Source organism: Calonectris borealis, chromosome 10 (genome assembly GCF_964195595.1).
Source record: "Calonectris borealis chromosome 10, bCalBor7.hap1.2, whole genome shotgun sequence".
NCBI classification, from domain to species: Eukaryota; Metazoa; Chordata; class Aves; order Procellariiformes; family Procellariidae; genus Calonectris; species Calonectris borealis.
The window spans coordinates 16,766,762-16,789,661 of record NC_134321.1 but is presented as its reverse complement, the minus strand read 5'-3'; the positions used below and the strand labels follow the sequence as shown (position 1 = coordinate 16,789,661).

Below are 22,900 nucleotides of genomic sequence, written 5' to 3'. Positions count from 1 at the left end.
ACACGTCTTCCTTATATAGTTGGATGCATTCGTTTAGCAACTTCCGCTCTCTGGCTCTTGTGCCATTACTTAGTCTTGTAGGTTAAATGCGTAATAACTGTTTCTTCAGAAACACTAGGAAGACAAAGCGGGGAAGAAGTGGGACTGCCTCTCCTCTTTAGGATTGACATTGGTGTGCGCTGATCGGCGTGCAAACTGCTGACCAAATGATAAGGACCTTTTAAAGTGGCCAGGGCAACGGCTATCTCTCAGGAAAGCATTATGCTTTAATGTCTTTGGGTTATAATGAGCCCTGCCGGCTTAACATTATGCCTTCCTGCGCCAAAGGTGGCTGTGTCATGTAAGGCAACTTGGGTAGAAAGATTGGACTTTAAACTTATTCCTGTGTTTGAAATGGGAGGAGAAAAGCTGAGAACTCATTCTTCCGTAGACATATGGTAACAAAAGATGATGACAAGCAGTAAGTATTTTCCTGTTATGTTCAGTGATGTTTTCTATGCTGTTTTATGTCTTTAAGCTACTAATATTGTACAGCAGTTGCCTTGATAACCCCAAAACCAAATATGAATCGTACTCATACTGTTGAAAATATGAGGAAGGCTGTACTGGATCTGGACCAGGTGTGTCCAGTAGCCTGCCTCTTCGTGTGGGCAATAGCGGATGCACATAGGAGTGAAAAAAGTTCCCTGTAAGAAGAGGGCGTAATTAGCAATGCATCTGCCGTGGTATACTGCTGTCTTCCTGCAGCCTGCAGTTCAGACTCTTCCCAAGATGGCTGATTCTAGATATTTATGTTGAATATATGTTGACGGTCTGGGGGGACTTTTCTTCTACTTTTTAATGCTTCCTCTGTTGCATGTTATCACTCCCTGTCAAACGTGAGTGGGCTGGTGGCAGTCTAGACTGCATCATTTGTGTATGTTAAGTTTTTTTTCTGCTGCTTTTTCAAGGGTTATTTCACAAAGCTTTTTACCGATTTTTAAGGGATTTATATTTAAAGAAGAAGTAATGAAGCTTTTTTTTGTTACTTAATATGCTCTTAGTGAGTAAGCTAAATTCAACTTCTCTTACTTGAATCACTGGCATTGCTCCATATTAATGCATTTATAATTGCTCTCTGTTTTCCTTTCATGTCAGTCATAATCAGTTCTGAAGTTTACTTGGTTTGCTTCCCTTTTTTAGTATATCTTCATATAAATGCATAAATACTTAATATCTCTAGTTTGTAATTTAATTTGATGTTTGAATATTCTCCAGCTAGTTCTCATGTTTTATTGAGAATCCTTAATTTTTTTAAGACGTTCTTTTCTTAAGCGTAGTTTGTATTTCATTTAGTTTTGAATACACTGTCTAAATTCCGCTTCCCTATGAAGTTGAAATCTAGCAAAGCTCAGTGCATAGATTTCTTACTAATCTCAAGTTGAGTCTTTTACATAAGTTAATCTTGGAGCAGCATGGATTTTTTTCCCTTGGAGAGCAGGAATTCAATAAATAAAATCACTAATAAAGCTTTCCTATATAACTTTAAAATTTAGCTACTTTTTAAACCATGTTCTTTCATTTGCCAGATATCTCAGCAGACAAACCTCAAGGGAAAGCGTACTCTGTGGCTTACAGTGTGTTCTGAGTTGATCTCTTAAATTTTTTTTTCTTTTGTTCTGGAAACGTTAGATGTCTGTACTGCAATGAAACGTTGCCAGCATTTTAACTGTTTCTGTGAGCTGGTAAAAGACTCACTGACCTGAAGTGCAGGATTCAAATCTTGTTACTGGGTTGGGACATGGTTTGTCTTTCCATGGGCGTGTGTGTGCATACACATGTTGGATTAGATCAGTAGTATATGTTTAAGACTCCAGATTAGTGAGTATAGTATAAACTCATAGGGACTGTTTATACCTATAAAATCTGTGAGTGATTGTGAGCCATTGAACCAGACATCTCTGGTGAGAGAGGAAGGAGGAGAGAAGAATAGCCAGAGAGAAGGTACAGAGTTCCCAGCTCAGAAGAGTATGAGTGTCTTATCCTGTGCACTGATGAGGTGTTCAGGGTAGGTTATGCTGTATTAATATTACAGAAAGTAATTCTGTGGTAAAGGAGGTTCTTGTCTGTAGGAAACAACTGATGCTTTTTGGAAGCCAAAGCTGATAAGAGAAATGAGTTGGAAGCTGCATGAGCAGCATGGCTAAGAAGGATAAGTGAGAATATGATCCTGAAAACCTGTTCTGCTCTTTTGTGAAGCTAAGCAACTCTGTAATGTTGATAAGCTGTTATGCTTTCTAAATAAACTTACATTTTGACGTTCTGAAGAATCTGAGTCCTTCTGGCTGCATCTAGTGTCAGCAGGAGCTGCAAATGCTCTGTGCTGAGATGTGGTTTGGAAGAGAGTTGAGTAATTCCAAACTTTAATCCTATCTCAGGTGGACGTTTTGCTCCAATATTCTGTTTCTCAGCTGGAGAAAATACTGCTTAGCCAAGACCATGGGGAACTTTATATTTGGAGATCTTTCTTTGGGCCGCATCACTTTAATACGAAAAGCTTACGAGAAACTTTTTCTGTATTTCGAGTTTTGATGGCATAAACCAAATGGGATGTAGAGCTCTCTGCTGTCAGTAGAGGAATGGTGAGCATCTGCTTTGCCGCCTGCGTGCCAAAAGAGGCTTTGGAAAGCAGGGAGTTCATGTCATTCACTACTCGCAGAATATGTGTGTGCAAGGTGACTGTGGGATGGGTGGGTTCCCTGTCGTAAGGATTTTTCCCCATCATTTGCTGCTTGTCAGAGGCACTGGCTCCTACCTGGGGAAATGACTTTTATACAGGTTTGGCAGCCTTCCGCATGTTTTCCCAGCCATCAAGCTGGCTGACATTTTACAGAAAAAATGCTCCTATACTCCACAGCAGTCCTGGGGTGGTATATTCAGATCATACCTGGCCACTGCTTTTTGATAATTTGCTGCTCCCTAAGGAACAAAATACTTTCTTCTTGTAGTTTGAAACTGCTTTTACTACTAGACAAGGTTTCAGAAGACGGAATGGATTATACTTATTCTAGGAATTTCTGAATTGGAGGCATACTTTGTTTCTGAAGGGAGATTATATCAGTGACTCTGTGGAACTTAGTCCTCTTTAATTGTTACTTACAAGACTCCCAAAATAAAATACTGAGCTAGCAGAGTTCCAGCTCACTCCTAGCACGTACTTTTTTTATCCTGGTTATCATTGTCTTAGCACAAATGAAGAAGAAATTGTGTTAGATCTATAAAAATAGCACCTTGTCCATCAGGTATTGCATTTGAAAACAGGAGTGAAGTTGTGTTTAGCGTGTGCCTGGTAGCTGTCAGCCTCCCTATGCAATATGCAGCAGGAAAATACCTTTTGGTTCTTTGGTTGCTGCTAGAATTTCTAGTGGTTTCCTCTTCCCGCTCTTCTATTTATTGATGGCACCGTATAGTCGGTGGACTGACTTCCCCCCCCCCCCCCCCCCCCCCAACCCCCACCTGGTACTCTCCTCAGTAAAAATGTTGAGGAATTGTTGCTTAGTTCACCCATCTTGTAACACATGTGACTTTTCTCAACTACTCTGTCTTGATTTAGGCATCTGTTCAACCTGATACAACATTCAGTGATATAACATGCCAGAAAATGCTGTGCAATTTTAAGACCTTGGTGGTTGGTATGTATTTTGTAGGTACATAATACCATAATTAAATGCCCTTTCATATTTAAAAGTGATCTCCTTTCCCCAGTTCCTTGTGTGCTGATGATTTCGGAGGACTCTTCCAGCAACTAGGCTAAATATTTTGTGGGCAGATCTTTATTACATGACTCAAGTGCTGGAGCCTGCAGCAGATGCCGTGCCACTGAGTATGTAAGACAAGTTAAGGAGGCTTTTGCATGTAAGAACTTTCTAAATGAAAACCCATTATGGCCTCTGTTTTGCCAATTAAATCTAAGTTCTGGCTTTTCCTGCTTTGAATAAAACCTTTTTGTCACAATATTTTTAATGGTGTTTTTTTTTAATATTGGTAGTTTAAAGGAGGAGGACTTACTCTACTGTATGCTCTGAAGGTAGCCTCAGCTGAATTGAAATACTTTTCCTATCTTCCAACCACTTGAAAACCTTTTACAATATTTTTTCAAGCTGTTCAGCTTAGCAGTTTTTCTACTTATCAACCGTATGGCCTCACAGTTTCTGTACTAGATTAATCTAACTTTGTCCTCTTTATGCTGCTAGTCTCCAGATTTCTCCTCTCTTGCCATTTGTGTGGGTTTTTGAAACATTGCGTGGTAAGACATGAAATGGCTGTCTTTAATTGGCGGATGGGGGGCGATGTGCATCAGTATTGTGAAGCATGAAGTTATGTATGTGGGGATGAAGAACATGAGACCGAAATACATGCTGGACTCTGTGGGAATGTGATTGCAGTCCTCGTTCAGTATCCTGAATGTGATCTCCTGTAGCAGCCTTGAGGCAAAAACAACCAACCAACCAACCTCAGTGGTTCAGTAGGGAAATGCTGAGTGTGCATCAGAAGACTTTTGATAACTGGCACACTGATAAAACTGCATGTGGAACGATCGTGTCCTGTGAGGTTGTCAACAAATTTGAAAAGTAGACTAATGAGAAGTTTCAGAAGGAGCCAAGTGAATTGTTGAAGAATTAGCAAGTAATTTTTTTGCTAGAAGACTTAGAAGTTAAAGTATCATATCAGTGAGAAATTTAAAAGTCGATTTTAACACTTAAAAGCTTCTGTGGGGTATGAGAAATGGAAATTGAAGAAGGAACTCTACAGGCAGCAGATGGAGATGAGCACAAACCAACATCCAGATGATGAAGCCAGATACTCATGCTGCAAATGAAATGCAAGTTTCTTCTGACTGTAAGGGTTATTGATCATTGGAACAGTTTATCTGTGGTCTGCTGGATTGGCTGTTGCTGGTGAAACCATGATGGTAGATTTTTCTAGAAGAGGTATTTTAGCCCAGACAGGAGTTATCTTGAGAGACTCAAATTGTGCCTAAGCAGGAGGACTGATTCAGCAGTCATACCATGCAGTCTCATCCTCAAACCTGTGAAATTATTTTCTCAAATCCCTGAACTGTTGCATGGTTAGATGAAGTCTTTCTTTACTGTAGTTTACTCCTGTACAGATTTTGTTGATGAAATGTAATTGAACATGTTTATCCCTGTCAGAAACGTTGCAGTGGTTATCAAAGGGAAGCTGCAGGAGCTTGGCACCTTGCAGTCCAGTGTCTGTTGTGCCTACAAAGAGCAAACTAAGCAAACTGAGAGTAGGTTCAGTGGTAACCCACTGAGTAGCCCAGAACATTTTGGAAGGTTCTGTCACGAACTTCAGAGCAAGGTGTTGGGGGCAGTAAAATGTAAGAGTGCTTAGAATTTTTATCTTCCCACGTGCATTTGATTTCTATTTTTTTTTTTCCCACTTGGAAAGCTGTTGGTCTCTCTTTCGTTGTTTTACTTCTTACATGATCCTTCCTAATTTTCTAACTAGAATTCACTCAAGATCCTTGATGACTTTGTGGGTAGACCTTTCCCCACTCTGTGACTTGTCTCTTATCTTTGCTTTCTGATCCATTTTTTGTATTCCCCTATAGTTCTTAGCTTTTTTGTGTGTGTGTGTTAAGAAGTTTGATTGAAGCTATTGAACTATTGAAGTGCTTCTTGGAACTCTTCAGTTGCCATCTGACTCTTGATTATGCACTGCATCTATGCTTCTATTGGAAATTTTGAAATCCCTTAAGAGGTCGTCCTACTTTTCTCCCTGTTAGATTTTCTTCATATTATTTTCCAAGCATCTTATTCTGTTCTCTCACAGGGGTCAAACATGTAAAGCAGAGATACTACATTTTCAAGTCTAGCATTTTCTAGATTGCTCTTCTTTGCTTTTAGATAATGCACTTCTACTTCAAACTTTTAAAAATGTGTTCTTAATGGATTTGCAGGCTATTGTTAGCTTAATTATTTTATTCTTTATTCCTTGAAATGCATGTGGAGCATGAGTCTGATAATTGTTGTTTTAGCCTAGACCCTCTTGTTCTTTCATTGATCTTATCTTTGTATCCAGGTAGCCTTGAGAAATTCCACCTCCAACATGTAATGACCAGAAGGTCGTATATTGTCCCAGAAATTGTCGTCTTAGTTATTTTAGTAGATCTGCTCATTCTTGCTAGTATACTTTCTGGTTTTGCTGGCTGGTGTTTGTTTTTTTTTTTTTTTTTTTTTTAGCATGCTTCAGATTTAGACTGCATTTGGGGTTAGTGTTTTCATCTGGAAGCTCTTGTTGTAACTTGTTTCCTTCTGTATTTATTTTACTGCTATTATATTTCCAAACTGGTGAGGCTGTCCAGCTGTTCTGCCTCCTCTTGGCCATTATGGCTTGTTCTGTGTCTCTTAGTTTTTGCTCCACACAAAGGTTTGCCAAGACTGTTTTCTCAGTAGCATCTGAGCTATGAATATGCATTTGTAGTTTATATCATTTGGGAATCAGGGCCACATTAGAAGAGATACAAGAACAAGCTAAAGCTTGAGGGCACTGTCCTCTGCTGGTGCTCTGCTGTACTTTGGGTGCATTAGCCATTGTTGCGTGGCTGTTGGTGTCCTGCACCTTTTTGCATTCAGTTTTGCGTGTTTATTTGGGCAAAGGTGGAGAGAATAGACCATTTCCCAGTTAGCTCTTGCTATAGGGAAATTAATTAGTATCAAAATAGTTTCTTTAAGCTTATTTATGTAGTACTATCTTGTGGTTTTGCTTTTTTTTTATGGAGCCAAAGCTGTCTATGACAAAACATTGTTGAATTTTAGTGCCTTGGTGCTGTTTTGTAACATTGTGTTCCGGTTCTTTTCCGGACCAGGAGAGTAGTAGTGTGGAATGGCCTGGGATTCACAACCAGATAAACTTGAGGCTTATGAAGTTTTTTCATCCATTTCAGTATCTCCAGTCTCAAAATGAAGAGGATTGCTATGTGCGCCGCATGTACATAGCGGTGTGTCTTGCCTCCAAGCGATGTAGTTTTATTAACTAGGCTCAGTAAGAAACTGTTTTGTGCCCACCCTGGTTATCTTCTTACTAACTAACGTTCTGTTTGAGTGGGTGATTTGGATTTCAAGTAGGGAAGGACTGACTTTGTCACTTTTAATGTGGGGCAAGTGTTTTGTGGTCTTAAGATTGGGATTATTTTGCTTGCTTGTTTCAAGGTGGTTTACCCATAAACTTAAAGCTTGCTTCCCTGTCACTCATGCTATCCGAATTGTCTACTTATTTCAGTCTGGGACCCAGATTTTGCTTTAAGCAAGAATTGTTACTCCTGCTTCTGATACTTTTGTCTGAGGTTTCTGTTCCAGACAAGTGTTTGGAAGTGTGATGGCACAGATCAAACCAGGAAATTCTATGGGGGGGAGCTGGCTATAATGTGGCAAGTCCTTGGAGCTTTGTGGGGGGTGGGGCTGGGGGTGAAAAAAGTAGTAGCACTGTTTCTACTTCTTTTTCCTTTCTCCCAGATCAAGCACTGCAACTAGCAGAAACTTTACTACCTCTTCAAAATCATCAGCAAGTTCTTATTCCTCAGTGTCTGCCACTTCTGTCATTACTAATGGTGACAGCAGTAACTCCTATGGACTGAACAGCTCCCACCTGGGCAGGGGGTAAGAGCAGGAATGTTCTTTTTGTTTCTTCGTCCTTCATGTGAATGAATACTCCTGTGCATCCTTGCCTGTATAGAAGAGGAGTGTGATGGTGCCCTGTGAGGAGTTCTGCTACTCTTGTGTACCTGTTTATCAAACTTTGCTTTTGAAACCACTACGTTCTGCTATTCCTTGCTCACTTGCAAAAGTAGCGCATGTTCCAGAGCTTACTAACTACTAGGGCATTGCCTGATTTTGGAGGGATTGAGGGTATGAGGGAAGGGATTATATTCTTTTCTTTATCTGCCAGTGTGGTAGAAGCCTTTCCAGGTAGAGATCATAATTTTCTTATTAGCTCTTACAATATATCATACATACTCATATAGACTCTCGCTGCATTAGGATAGTGTGCTGTGTACTTGTAGACAGAGGAAATTAATGTGTTATGAGCCATAAATTAATAATAGACTGCGTAAAGATTAATGTTTCCAAAGTGAGCACATGTACTTCATGTTCCTGGTATTCAATATTACCCACTATGAAGCAGCAGAAACACGTAGGCTGGTTAAATAATTTCATTAAACAGTTTTTTGACTCGTATTTGATGTGACTCTTAAACAGTTTACCGATTGAGAATCGGTAAACTCATTGTGGAGTTCACTGTGTTGTCTTTCTTCCAGAGGTTCTGGATTTGTCTGTAACTCTTACAACTGCAGGGACAGTGCTTCCCTGTCACAACCTGGACTCTGTGGACTCAGTAACCTTGGAAATACCTGCTTCATGAATTCTGCATTACAGGTAAGAATTGGAAAGAACCCTCTTTTGAATTAAATAAAAGAGCAATATCGCAGAGATTGTGGATTAAAATCTGTGGAAAGAAAAGCATGTTTTAATGTGATTCAATGAGGAGATTGCATCTGGAACGAGGAAAAAAAAAAAACTCAACAAAAAAACCAACCAAACAAACAAAAAAACCCAACCAAACAAAAAAAATCAGTTCATATTTAGTTTGGCTTTATGTAGCATGTTAGTACTATAAAACATGGTACGTATGAAGGACTCGATCTGAAATACAAGGCTCTGGAAAGGCTATGGGGGAAGTCGTACTAAATAGGTGCCTAAGTCTAATGTAATGTCCTAATGCTGTGCCCTGGCAAAACTGGGCTGACGTGGAGGACGTTTCAACTTGTGTGTGCAGTGTAAGTGACATGAGCAGGCCACTGCACACAGTTCTGGGGTCTGTGTTTAAAGACTCTTGAAAAATTAAGAGTGTGAAAAGCGATAGGAAGGGTTCAGGGTGATTGTGTGGGGTGGTAAGGTTGTAATGGTTATGCAAAGCTAATAATTATTAGTATACTTATTTAATTTAATCTCTTAGGTTTATTTGGTTCATTTCAAAAAATGCAGAAACTTGTTAGGGATAGTTGTTTGCAAAGGAATTCAAACAAAATATGAGCCAACTTGTATCAACTTTGATTTAAGCAATGGGCAAACTTCTAGTGTGGCACAAGTGCTATTTAATGACTTCTGTCACTCTGGTAGCTTTGAAAGCTAGAACAGGTCTTAAAATAACTATAATGCATTATGCGTGTGGTATTCAGGATACCACAGTAAACTTAGACTGCCTCACTTTTTTGTTCGACAGGACTTTATTTTCAGTTGTATCATGGTAACCTTAAACCACATTATGTTTTCTTGAACTTTATAGTGAAGAAACAACTTTTAAAATTAATTTTGATTATCAAAGTAACTTAATCCAAACACATTTCAATTTTAATTTTGCATCAAACTAGTCATGTTAAGGACCAATTACTTTCTTTCTTGTATTTTCCATTAGGCTTTAATTTTCTAGACATCAGTCTTTCAAATGCAGGTTTCTGCTTTAGTTTTTGGAAATTCTTCGAATTTTATCAGCAACAGTCTCCCAGCGAGATACTGGTGTCAAATGATGGCAGTCTAAGCACTTTAATGTCACTTTCCTGGAGAAAGACACTAACACCTAGGCATTGGAACTGGAAAAATTTGATAGGAAATAAATTCCACAAGGCAGTGAAAGTGGGGCTGGCTAAAGGGCAGGACCACACTTTCCAGACTCTCTCCAGATTGCTGTGTATGACTGTGCTGGGAGATCTGGGTACCTACACCTGGTTGGTGAAGCACTGTAGTGGCATCTGCAAGGTCCTGAAATTTCAGGCATTCAGAAAGAGCCCAGTTTACTATTTTATTGATATTACAATGCCTTGATATCCTGGGAGTTTTGATCATAATCTCAGACTTGGCTCTCTTTTTGTTCACATATCCAAGTCTTGCCTTACTTATCTGAGTGTCACTTCTTGCTATAAGCTTTGAGTCTTTTATTCAATCAGGGAAACTACTTCCTGTGCTAGTTTTACTTGTGTCCTGAGGTTTATGGTGATTCTCCAGGATGTATTAAATCATTACCATGATACACTGATAATAAGCATATAAATAAGAGAGCAGATATGGAGTGGTATTCTTCCTGCCTTTAAACTTTGCTAACTTTTTGACTGGGATTTTTTTAATGGCATGTGGTTCTTTGTAGGACAAATTATAGCTTGTGTTTCACCTCAAGGATGAACAAGGACCTTTCGTATTCTCACTGTTGCTTGTATTAGGGTTTCAAGGTTAGAGAGTGGATGTGGGATGTAGACTTGAGAACACTAAGGTAACATCTATAAAGACCTTCCTGACCTGTTCTGTGCAGATTTATATGTAATAATCAGTAAGTTAACCTACCCTACCACCTCAGTAATGTGTGGAAAAACAGGCCAATGTACATTAATTGTAGGGTTTGGTGAGTATTGGCAGGAGTGTGATTGTAAACTTTACTCTTCTGGCACTTGCAGACTTGGTTTTGTGTCAGACTTCAGCATTACACCAAGAGACTACTCAAATTGAAGTGTCAGTGGAAGTTACAGAACAAATTAACAAAATGTGGAGGGACGTAATACCAAGAGTGGATATCTTCCTTCCAAAAGTCTGTGGTTTCTTTTTCTTCAGAAGGTTGCTTGCTCTTTGCTTTGCTGAACTATTAAATACAGTAACTTTAAACGAATGCTTAAAATTACCCTGCACCAGAGGAATGGAAGGTGACAAATGTAATGTCAGTTTTAAAGAGATTTCTGAAGGAGAACCAAGGAGCTGCAGACCAGTAGCCTTATGCCTTAAGCTAGATAAACCAGTGGAAACTGCTCCAGAGGGGAGGCTTACACTTGTGGGCAAATACATTGTGTAGGAGAGAAGTCAGTGTGGCATCTGCAAAGAGAAATCACGTTTCAGAAATGAGCTGTTAGTCTTTTGAATGCTTATTTGGTGGTGTTTCTTGTTTATTTCAACCATGCTCTTGAGTTGCAATGGTTACAGTATCCCAGCCTCCCAATCGATTGGTTTTTTTTGTTTTGGTTTTTTTTTTTTTAGTAAATATATACTCAGATCCAGTCTCGCCAGTTTTGTTAATAGCTTGATACACGTTCTGGTGTGAAAGCTGGGTTTGTTATTTCATTGTCACATAGATTTATTGTCCTGTGCAGTAAGTTCATTTTCTTAATGCTTTTTCAGTGTCTGAGCAATACCCCTCCTCTGACTGACTATTTCCTGGAAGACAAATATGAAGCTGAAATAAATGAGAACAATCCACTGGGGATGAGAGGAGAAATTGCAGAAGCCTATGCAGAGCTCATTAAACAGATTTGGTCTGGGAGACAGTCTCATGTGGCCCCACGTATGTTTAAAGTAAGTACTCCATGTTCTTGTAGCGTAGCTCTTTGACAGAAGAAACAGTGAAGGCTAATATGCCTTCCACGTATTTTGGTGTTACGAAAGCAGTAATAAGAGAATTGCTTCAGTGTTGTTTCACGTTTTATGTAAGTGCTTTTCAGGGTGCAAGGAGGAACTTGCCAGTGAGTAGTGTCATGCCAGTGAGTACTGTCATTCTCTGGAATTGGTTACTGCTCTTTAATGTTAAATGCCTTACTTAGTAAATGACCTTCCAGCCTGAGAGCTGTTTACAGATGCATCAAAATGATCTTTGCTACAAAACTAGGCAAGGTCATGTGAATTGCCAGCTGTGAGTTTTAATCAGTGAGAAAAGGTGTGCAAGTTATAAATTTAAAAAATGAAATTATAAAATGGAGACCAAAATGTATCCCCTTGTCTATAATATTATTTATTGGTATAATGTTTCCCAGTGCTTCAGTGTAAAGAGCTGCTTTCAAATGAAATACTGCAATGCGGCAGTTGTATATGAACCCCTAGAAAAATTGTAACTATGTCTTTTGTTTTAAATATAATGCAAAGATGCTCCAGTGCAGAACAACGTAATTAAAGCATCCAAGGAACACTAAGAGTTTGCTTCTGTAGTGCAATCTCAGTATGCTGAAGAAGAATAACATCCCAAATGCATGAAATAAGCAATGACGTGATATTAATGTAAATGTGCATCCTGTTGCTATTCAGGTTTTGCATGGTACAGTCTTGAAGGTGAGACCTGGAGCAAGAGTCTTATGGACTACAGAAATTTACAGAAGTCCTCTGTGGGGTCATAGGTAGTTCTGAAACAGCAAGATGTTGTTTAATTTTTGTGACTTGGAGTTGCTGGCACGTATCCACCACTTTGTTGTTCTGTTGTTCTGTAAACTTCGGTTCAGAGGAAATACGTGCATCTGTAGTGGACATCAGTAAAACTGTCTTAATGTGGGCTGTTCTTGTTTAAGACTGGAATAGGAATTACTCTTTATTTCCTAGTACAGTATTACTCGTGGTTTTTCTAACAATTGTTGCTGATTTAGTGACAGCATTAACTATCTATAATATAAACAGCCCTTCAGTTTAGGCTACCTTGCAGTTGTCATCTGGAGTGGTTAAAATGTACTAAGCATAATTCTGCAAGTCTGTTGGACTCTTCGTGTTTATGAGAAAACTAGTGATGGTCACTAGGACTGACCACTCCTTCAGATAATTGTTGGTTTCCTGTGGGAGCCCTTTCTATTGGTTTTGGTTTTTGGGGTTTTTTTGGTGGGTGTTTTTTTTTTTTAAGAAGCAAGAACACTAAATGTCAGTGTTGCGAGATAGCACTTATGAAATAAGAGGCTGTATTTGGGTGTGCTATTTCTGACTTTCACTAACTCAGGCTGTTATGTTTCTTAGCTTCATATCACAATTTTTCGAACAGCTAGAGGTTACTGTGGCGAGGATTTCAATCCTAGTTTTAAGCCAGTTTTGTTAGTTCATAAGTATCTTCTGCAAGCATTTTCAGTCTTGCAGTCCACCTGCTTCAAGATGCTACCGTATAGCAAGTCTGCCTTGTAGGAACTATAGGTTTCTGAAAGAAAAATTAAAGTACAAAATGCATCGGGCAGATGCAAAACACACAGGTTTTGCATACTCGTTGTTTGCAGGTTCCTGAGTTAATATTGATAACTTGGATTTCTAGTGTCACGGCACTAAATGCATTTTTCCCTCTCAACACTATGGGGAAAAATAAAAATAGTTGGGAAAATTATCCTGGCACCCTTACTGTGTTAGCATCCAGTTCACTGTCGTCTACTGCTAACGTAACGTAGTTGATCTCTGCAAAAGCCAGAGTGAGTGTTTTTATTCCTGTCTCTTACACACAGGTCATGCTCACCCCCTCTGACTCTTGCCTTCGTGTTTCAGACGCAGGTTGGCCGATTTGCTCCTCAGTTTTCAGGATACCAGCAGCAAGATTCCCAGGAGCTCTTGGCTTTTCTTCTAGATGGCTTGCACGAGGATTTGAACAGAGTGAAGAAGAAGCCCTACTTGGAGCTGAAAGATGCCAATGGCAGACCTGATTCGGTATGGTGCCCTTTACTTGAGGGTAGTGCTTCTGAGGGAGCTTGATTGGGTTTTGTGACACTTCCTGGCCTTCCTGCTCACAGGCCACAGAAGCAGCCTCCCTACAAAGCAGTGTACCTGGGAGGGGAGAACCTGATCGAGCTTTATGGCCCAGCTGACTCTTTGTGACACCTCGTGGCACATAGCTCTGCCTTACCCCAGGATGTCTATTCTTGTACTGGCGTTCAGAAAGATGTGCGTATGGTACAATGCTGATGTGGTTCTGCAGTGGGAAGGAAGGAAGTTGATCTTGTGATGTAACAGCTACCTAAAAGTAGGCTGTAGTTACTGCCATAACCTTTCCTCCTGACTACTTAGGCCCAGCTTCTTCCTTCCACATAGATTGAGCAGCAGCTTTTAGCATCAGTTTGAGGGGAGCGCTTACTGTGCAGACCGTAGTACTTGCATGTGGACTGGGTGGGACTGGGAGCATTCTCATATGGAGATGCCAGGGCTGCCCCTCAAATAATGGTCTGAACATGTGCCCTGGGCATGGGGCTGTAAGCAGCCATTCTGGTGTCCCTCTAGTAGACAGCAGAGTGTCAAAGGAAATGAGCTTTTAGGCCAAACTTCTCGTGTGTGTTCCCTCACGGCCTCTAGACAAATGTAATCCATGCACTACCTGCATCTCCGTAAGAGGCTTGATTTTCCTCCTTTCTGGTGTTGTGGAAATTGGTACACTGATATTAAAGCAACTTAACGTTGTATTTAGTTTAAATTTGAATTTAAACACCCTTGGGCTCCAGTTACCCACTCTACCTAAATAGAGGAAACTAATTCTCTTATGCCATTTTTCTGACAGAGGCCAGAAAAATCTCCGTTCATTTTTCTTCCTGCCTTTTCTCTATCCTCTGTTTCTCAGTCAGCACTGATATGTGAGCACCTTGCAAACACTTGGTTCCTCTGAAGCTGGCAAACACCATGCTCACATTAAAATGAGACACATAATAGTGAAATGTCTTTCCCCAAGTGAACTCATGTTCTCCTGATCAGGCTTTTACCTCTTGTCACAGTACAAACCGCTGCCACATACTGGCAAATGCAGAGTCCAGAGTAAGTGTATTGAGTGAAAAAATGTTTCAGGAGCCTCTAAAAGCCAGATACAATAGTTATTTTTGGTTTTCCTCTTAACTGGCAATAACTTCATGTCTTTTGCCTTTTCTTGCATAATAGAGTGTATGTGAGAACACCAGAAGAAGTAGTGTATTTAATCTTTTTTTCTGTCCAAGAAATGCTGATAATTGTGGGATGGAAACGATGCCGGCATGCCTTCATTTTATTTAGGTACTTTCCTTTCCCTGGTGTAGGAGATGTACATGTGTTTCTGCCTTGCATCCATATCACTGCAGTTGTTGGAGCTAATTACTCTGTTCCCATCTCAGCATCCTGGTTAGTGACAGTAGCATTGCAGTGTGTGTATATATGGCACTTATTTCACTTGAGAGATATGTAAAATACATGGTATTGTACCATAAACTAAAAGTCTTACGCTAAGAAGAGCCTCTGATTCCATTGAATAGACAAATGCCAGTTATCAGGTGCCCTTAGTTAAGGTGTTTATAAGTTGTATTGTGAAAATCTTCAAGGGATTGTAATTTGTCTCCTTTTATACTTTCATTCTGAGATATTGTCGTGGTTTAACCCCAGCCGGCAACTCAGCCCCACGCAGCCACTCGCTCACTTCCCCCAGGTGGGATAGGGGAGAGAATCGGAAGGGTAAAAGTGAGAAAACTCGTGGGTTGAGTTAAAGACAGTTTAATAGGGAAAGCAAAAGCCGCGCATGCAAGCAAAGCAAAACAAGGAATTCATTCACTGCTTCCCATCGGCAGGCAGGTGTTCAGCCATCCCCAGGAAAGCAGGGCTCCATCACACGTAACGGTGACTTGGGAAGACAAACGCCATCACTCCAAACGTGCCCCCCTTCCTTCTTCTTCCCCCAGCTTTATATGCTGAGCATGACGTCGTATGGTATGGGATATCCCTTTGGTCAGTTGGGGTCAGCTGTCCCAGCTGTGTCCCCTCCCAACGTCTTGTGCCCCCCTGCCTGCTCGCTGGTGGGGTGGGGTGAGGAGCAGAAAAGCCTTGACTCTCTGTAAGCACTGCTCAGCAGTGACGAAACATCCCTGTGTTATCAACGCTGTTTCCAGCACAAAGCCAAACCACAGCCCTGTACTAGCTACTGTGAAGAAAATTAACTCTACCCCAGCCAAAACAGCCCAGACATGGACCATCATTTTCCAAGAAGAAAAAAGCTTCTCAGAAGCTGTAACTGCAGCTGTCTTTCAAAAGCAGAGGGCAGCAGTCCATTCCTCATGGAGGAGGGTGGAGCGTATCTTGTTGGCAGCTTTCTGTCCTGAAGAGCAGCCTTGTCACTGTCCCCTCGGCTCCGTTTGTGCTTCTGGCATTGTATGCACCAAGGAATACCTGACCAAGTGACTCAGCTAAAATAGATGTGTTACATTTGACTTGACGCAAGACCTTAGTTTGCTGAGAATAAATCCCAGTGTGTTATGCTGGACACACTGGTAGACCCCCCTTTCTGTGAAATTTACCCATCAGTATCCATTTTCTGAGTTTTCTTTGATCCCTATGCTTGCCATGCTATGGAAGTGTTTGCGAGAAATAATTTTTAATTTTTTTTTTTTTCTTTTTATAGGAGGTGGCAAAAGAAGCCTGGGAGAATCATAGGCTGAGGAATGATTCTATCATTGTCGATATTTTTCATGGTCTTTTCAAATCTACCCTTGTTTGTCCCAAATGCTCCAAAGTTTCTGTGACCTTTGATCCTTTCTGTTACTTAACCCTTCCACTGCCCTTGAGGAGAGATCGTCTCATGGAAGTTACCCTGGTATACGCAGACCCCCAGCATAGACCTGTCCAGGTGAGGCATGTTGAAGACACAAATTTCTTTAAGTCATCTGAGTCTTTCTTTAGGTTTTAAAGTTGAGACTTTTCAAGTAATCTAAAGGACATTGATGTCCACCTTTGAGTGAGGTAGGATGTTTTTTTAATGTGAAAACTGGGAATTGAACATGTGAAATCAAGTGGCTTTCTAAAAATCGTGGTTCGTGAGACGAGGGTCGTGGGTCAGCTGGAAGTGGCTTACCTGTTCCTGTGATGAGATTACCTGCGTAATGCTTTCCCTGAAAGCAGCGACGTGTTTGCATTGTCATGTGTACCTTCTGTTGCCTTGGAAAATGTAAAGGTGAAACTTACCTAAATGGGTAAGGCCTCTGAATTCCAAACAGAAATGAAAAACAATCCCTCTTGAAAAAAAAAACGAAAAATGACTTGATTGCTTTTAAAGCCTGCTCGATTCTAAGATAGACTGATTTTTAATTTTTTTCCTCTCATTTTATTTTCAAATGGGGCTGTGGGTGGGCACACACATACCTAAAGTAACCTTGTGCTTGCCACGCATGTCAAGAGAAGGCAAGATCTGGGAGGCCCAAGCAGGGTGACTAGATGCCCTGATGCAGTTTTGGAGGTACTGATTAGCAATATTTGCATGTGTTGTGGCTTATAGCTGCAGATGGTAAAACTTGTGCTTTGTATATACGCTGTTAGTTTGAGGGGGGTGGTAGGTACAGTGGAGAAGGATGTATGCTGAATTCACAATAAATTTTCATCCTGCTTTTTGTACAACTGTGAAATCAAGGACAGCTACACTTGTTCTTGTCACCAAAACTTTATGAAGGGCAAGAACAGAGAAGGGATTAATTGAGAAAACAAGCAAGATTACCAATAGCATAGAGATTTAAAGGATAAGTTCTTCTACTTTAAAGAATCAAGATTAACAGAACTTCCACTGCCTGGAGCTCTTCTAGATGAGTTGGCCATGTGCACGTTCTACATCCCACCTTCAGTCTCCCTGGGAGCAATTCTGTGCATTTTGTGATCTCCCAGTTGGGAAGCCAGAGGTGTGGGCCACTGCTCCCCTCTGGTGTGTGACACAGGGAGGAATTGTGTCTCTGCTGTGTGGGTTGTGCTAAGAGAAAGTGAACTGAAAATCTCTGATGGCCACAGTGGAAGATGCAGATGGGTAGGATAACTGAGAAGATCCTGGTGAATATTGATACATATCTGCCTTGACTAAAAGGAGTTATGTTCCACATAATTCTCTCTGAGTGTGTGCCTACCTATAACATACAGTACCTTTGAGTCCTTCTCTGAAGCGTATGGTACTGATAACTTGATGGAGGAAGGATGCTAGATTAAACCAAACTGTAGATGCTTGTGTTCTGGTGCACCCATATTCTTGCATCCATGCACATTCCTGGTTGCAGAACGTCACTTAGCCATGTTAAAAGCTCACAGATCTGTCTTCAGGGAAGTGTTCAGAGCACTGGGAGTGGAACCAGTGGATTATCATGTGTTTAGCATCTGAGGTAGGGCGTTCCCACTGACTTACAAGATGTTTCTGCTTAGGAGTGTGAAAGGTTTCTTGACTGTGCCCCTCATATTTTTGTAGCTTAATGTAAGTGGGGCATTGATGCAGGCCAGCAGCCAAGCACCCACACAGCCTCTTGCTCACTCCCCCCCTGCCCTCTTCCCAGCAGGAATGAGGAGAGACTAGAAAGAACAAAAGCAAGAAAACCCATGGGTTGAGATAAAGATGGTTTAATAGGTGAAGGAAAAGTGGGGAGGTGGGGACAATGACACAAACGACGCAAAGGAAGTCACTTGCCACTTCCCACGAGCAGGCCAGTGCCCAGCCAGTGTCTGAGCAGTTACCTTGGAAGCCAAAAACACCCTTTCTTTTTCTACCATAATTTTTATTGCTGAGTGTTACATTATATAGTACGGAATAGCCCTTGGGTAGTTCAGGACAGCTGTCCTGGCTGCATCCCCTTCCAACTTCTTGCCCCCAGCCTACCTGCTGATGGGGCATAGTGGGGACAAAGAGAAAGCCTTGACGCTGCACAAGCACTGCTCAGCAGTGACTAAAACATCAGTGTGATACCAACACTGTTTTAGCCACAAATCCAAAATGTGGCACCATACAGGGTGCCATAGGGAAGGTAACTCCCTCCCAGCCAGCCCCAGTGCAGTGTGATACATGGTGTGTCCTATTCTGGATGAGCTCTGGGGATTTGTTTCAATCTGAGGGCATGTCCAGAAAGAACTCTTAAAAGGAGTAAACTAAAGCTTGTGTTGATGACATTGCCCATCAAATGAAGGTTTAAGTGGTCTGATCTGCTTAGGAGGGTCCGTCCTTGTATGCAGTCCACGTGCACATTTGCTTTCCTGTCTGTCAAGACTTCTGACTTGACCTCCAGAGGCACTGGGGAGCATGGTTCTAGGATGTTTTTAGTCACATAAAGAAACAGCAATTTTATATTCTGAGCAAGCTGCTGTGTCTGGTGATTTTTTTTTTTTGGTGCGTTTTACTACTGCTGAGCCTGATCAAAGCAGAAGGCCAACTGTTTAAGGCTCTTTCATTCCCTCCAAATCCCTGCTTTGTAAGGTAGAGCTGAGATCCAGAAGACTTTGAAGTGTGTGGCTGTGACCTTCACGTCAGCAGAACTCCTGTAAATTAAAGGTTTTATTTCCATCTTCTTGCTCTCTGCCTTGCATGGGTTTATTTTGCCTGGTGTAAGCATGACATTATCTTTGTTTCTAGTACCGGCTTGTGGTGCCGATGATGGGGGCCATCTCGGATCTGTGTGAATCACTCTCCAAACTCTCTGGTGTTCCTGCAGAAAATGTAAGGATAAATGCAGCACAGTAATTTTGATAAATGTTTGTTTTTCTTGGAGCATTTTGGTGACTTAGCTTTTAGATGGGTGATAAGATGAACTTAATGGAATGGTGACAAAACCCTAACAAGTTTGAATGCTTTGATTGTAATATAAAAAATGCATGAAACAATCTGTGTTTATTCTGATACTTCCATTGCAGTAGAGAGGTTTAAGAGAAGGGGCAGAAAGCTAGCCCCCACCCCAACATTTGATAGTGTAGTTTCTTAGAACTGAGAGATGTTCGATATCTGTTTTGGGTCCACCTCTTCTTGGACATCCTTTTAATAACAAAGGGATCAAGTGAGCTTTTCCAGAGGGAATGGTTTTGTAGTTGGTGGGGTATTTTCAGGATGCCAGTGTAGCACTTAAATTTATTTCAGTTAATTATAGATGTGAGTGATCCATGCCTGAAATCCTAGCCTGTTGCCACTTTGATGTTGGGATCTGTGCTGTTGTTTCCACCAGGCTGACTTGCAGCTGTTGGAATTGCATCTCCTCAGTACCTCTGTAAAATCAGTCTGTTACTTGCTTTGTTTTTCTGATCCATCTTAACAAATACAGCTGATTAGCTGCTGGGTGCTGTTATAGAAAACAGCGCTGATGTTGGTGTGCTGAAAATTCTGATAAAGAATAGAAATAAACTGTTGCTTGAATTTAGAGTTAGTTTGCCTAAATTTATGTAAGCTTTTATTATAATCTCTTTGCAAATATCTCTTGCTGTTCTAGATGGTGGTGACAGATGTGTATAATCATCGATTCCACAAAATCTTCCAAATGGATGAAGGTTTAAATCATATCATGCCAAAAGACGACATCTTTGTGTGAGTAAAGTGGGAAGATGCCATGATGCAAAGAATACTACAAAACATTCACTTTGGTTTCAGGATATAAAATCCGATTCCCCCGACACCCCACCCTCTCCCCCCCCCAAAACCTAAACCTTCCTGTAGACTTTTTGCGTGACTTAGCAGTAATGCAGCACTTCTGCTAGCAGCAGATCAGCATGTGCAGTGTTTAGTAGGTGTTTTTCTAACACAAAGGAAGTCATGGCGCTGGGTAGTAATGAACTTTGTTTGACCTGTGTTCTGCAGTTTGGAACTTTCTACAAGCCTATTTCAGATATGATAATCTATGTCTGGATTACAGTTATGCTTTCACTGGCATTTTTAGGCAAGCTTAAGCTTACTGTTCTTATGCTCCAAATCAGCCAAAAGCCTTGGAGCTGTTATTCGGATAGCATGAAGTCTAAGCTGTTGTACTCTGCCTCTCCTAACACCCAACGTAGTTGCTATAGCACCCAGCTAACCATGACTGGAGGTTCTTGATAGACTCTTGACTGGCGCTTACACTATTTGTGTGTTAACTGTGGTTGTGAGAGACTTCAGCAAAGCTGAGGATTTGGTTGCGCTTATGTTTTACGTACGTGTGGTGGATGAGATGTGTCCAGTCATCTGTGAAATCTGGTGAGGAGAGCAAAAGTAGCTTTCCTCTATTGCAGCTGGAAAATGAAAAATATTGCACATGAAGTGCAAAATGGACTTTGAGGCTCGCAACTGAACCTGGGGTTTGTGAGGTCAAATCCAGCCGTTCATCACAAGTCCAGTCTTCCTCATGTGAGAATGTTCCAGTGCAAGGATGTTGCTTCCATAAAATTGTTGTGCCAGTGTGAAGTCCTGCACTAATATACTCTGGTGCAGTGCGTACCTTTCACTCAGTGGAATGCTGTGACGTACTGCTTGGTGCTACTCTGTCATGCTGTCTGTCGTGACCTCATTGCTGAGATCTAATGTCTGAGTTTTTCTGAAAGTTCTTGGCATGTTGTTGTTTTCTTCAATTGCAGCTGAAGGTGTGGCCAGTTAGGATGCCTAGGAAAGATGTTTGGCTTCTGTGAAATCCATTTTGTGAGGGTATTGTAAATTGTTAGATTGTAAGTCAGTCTGTCTCCAAAGCTAGTAGAACACTGAAAAAACAAGATGCGTGATATTACAATGGTAATTACAAAAACACCCCACTTTCCTACAGGCATAACAGGTTGCATATCCCTCCACAGAAAACAACTGTATCTGAATTAGCTCTGCTCTGGGGTGGGGGGGAAGCATTAGCTGAACTGCAGCTCCACTTATATTTTCCTTTGCAGTCACCACTTCCCTTTATGTGCAGGCGCAACTGTAAATGAGGTGATGCTGTGAGTCATAGTCATAATGGGTGAACTGACCTGGAAGAGGAGAGGTAGCAGGAGGAAGTTTTGCTAACCCTGTTTTTCCACATAAACCCTCTAAGATGTTCTCAGCACTGTGGGGCAAGAGCAAGCAGCCAGGCACCAGGGCAAGAATTAGGAGAAAGCTGCTCGTAGGAACTCCTTTTAATGGGTGATGCTGCCAGGAGTAAGATATGTAAAGTAATATTCTAACCTACAGCTAAAAGTCAGCATTCTTCTATTGAAAGGGAGTCTTGTCTCAAAAACGCAACAGAGAAACACTTGTTCATAAAGAGCAGAACTTTTTATTTAAAGGCAAATGCGTAATTAGTTTTATCATGGACGATCTGCTTACCTTGTCTGGTTATAAGAAGTCTGCTCTTAGGTGTTCTAAGATTTAATTAAATCATTCAAGATATGGTAATAGTAGCGTGAAGGTTCTTAAATTCCACTCTGTTTCAATTTATTAAGGTCTTGTATCTGCTGAATCGGGTGTGAAAGGAGGGATTGACAGTACATCAGTTTAGTGTTAAGATTGATACAAGGGGGGAGCGATCAGGGTGGATCTTCAACTCGGGCTTTCTGAACTGCAGGTTTGAGTGATTCTGTAGGAATTTTTACCCTTTTGCTGTTACTTGCTTGTACAGCATGAGCTGAGCAAGCTGTGAGAGTGTAGTGGCACTGGCAGAAACTTTGAAAGTTGTCACTGAAAGGACTCGGTTGGATTTAAGACTAGCTGTGTTAGGTTTTTGGTTCATTGGGCTCTTGCAAACTGACGACATTAAGGATATGCTGAAGGCATTTATGTGGGTTTTTTTTTTGTTACTCCATGTGTTATTTGTTTCTAGTATCTGTCTAAGAAATTATGATTTTCTTTAGTTTTTCCTTGCAGGAAATGTTTTTAATTTTTCTTTGTATTTAGCCCATGGTCTGAGGAATCCTTGAGATCTCTGTGAATTAAAACTCTTCAGTAAGTTGAAACCGTCTTATATAAGTTTTTTTCAGGCTTTCTAAATCTTAACGTTTAAGACTGTGAGAATTATCTGAGTTGCTTTGGAGGAGTAATATTGTCTGTTTGGACTTGATACATCATTGCTAAAAAAGTGCATAGCTTCCAAAATAATGTGAATATTCTTGTCCTGCTGGCTTCAGAAGTTGTTTTCCATTGGGGAATGTCTTTGTAGCCACGGAGGAGGCCATCTCTGCCTTCTGCTCCTGGTGGAAAGGATGATTTTATACCTGCTGGAGAGAACTCCTGCACAGAACCCCACCCCGGCACTTTTAGCTGTCACACTGGCCCTTGTATGTTTTCCTTCAGTGCTGGGACTTCTCTTGGGTTGCCTGCTTGCTCTTTTTGATGAGAAGCAAATGCTGCTCCGACTTGCATCTACCACTGCTACCCGCCTTGGGGCTGGACCCAGGCACTGCACGCTTTCTTTGTGGGCCTC

The 22,900-nt window shown here is 41.0% G+C and overlaps 1 protein-coding gene across 7 annotated transcripts in view; it reads left to right on the top strand.

Moving 5' to 3' along the window:
• The window catches only part of USP4 (ubiquitin specific peptidase 4), a 43,716-nt gene that overhangs the window by 7,552 nt on the left and 13,264 nt on the right, over positions 1-22,900 (top strand). For 5 of the 7 annotated variants that reach the window (XR_012675048.1, XR_012675049.1, XR_012675050.1 and 2 more), the window contains exons 7-13: positions 7,518-7,661; positions 8,321-8,438; positions 11,220-11,393; positions 13,317-13,475; positions 16,171-16,395; positions 19,138-19,221; positions 19,982-20,076. Coding sequence is in view for 3 of the 7 variants with exons in the window: in XM_075159148.1 (XP_075015249.1) it covers positions 7,518-7,661; positions 8,321-8,438; positions 11,220-11,393; positions 13,317-13,475; positions 16,171-16,395; positions 19,138-19,221; positions 19,982-20,076 (999 nt within the window). In the remaining 4 variants the exon portion in view is untranslated. Of the gene's footprint in view, positions 1-7,517; positions 7,662-8,320; positions 8,439-11,219; positions 11,394-13,316; positions 13,476-14,821; positions 14,904-16,170; positions 16,396-19,137; positions 19,222-19,981; positions 20,077-22,900 lie in introns of those variants that run through there. The other 2 variants (XR_012675051.1, XM_075159149.1) reach the window with 2 other exon arrangements.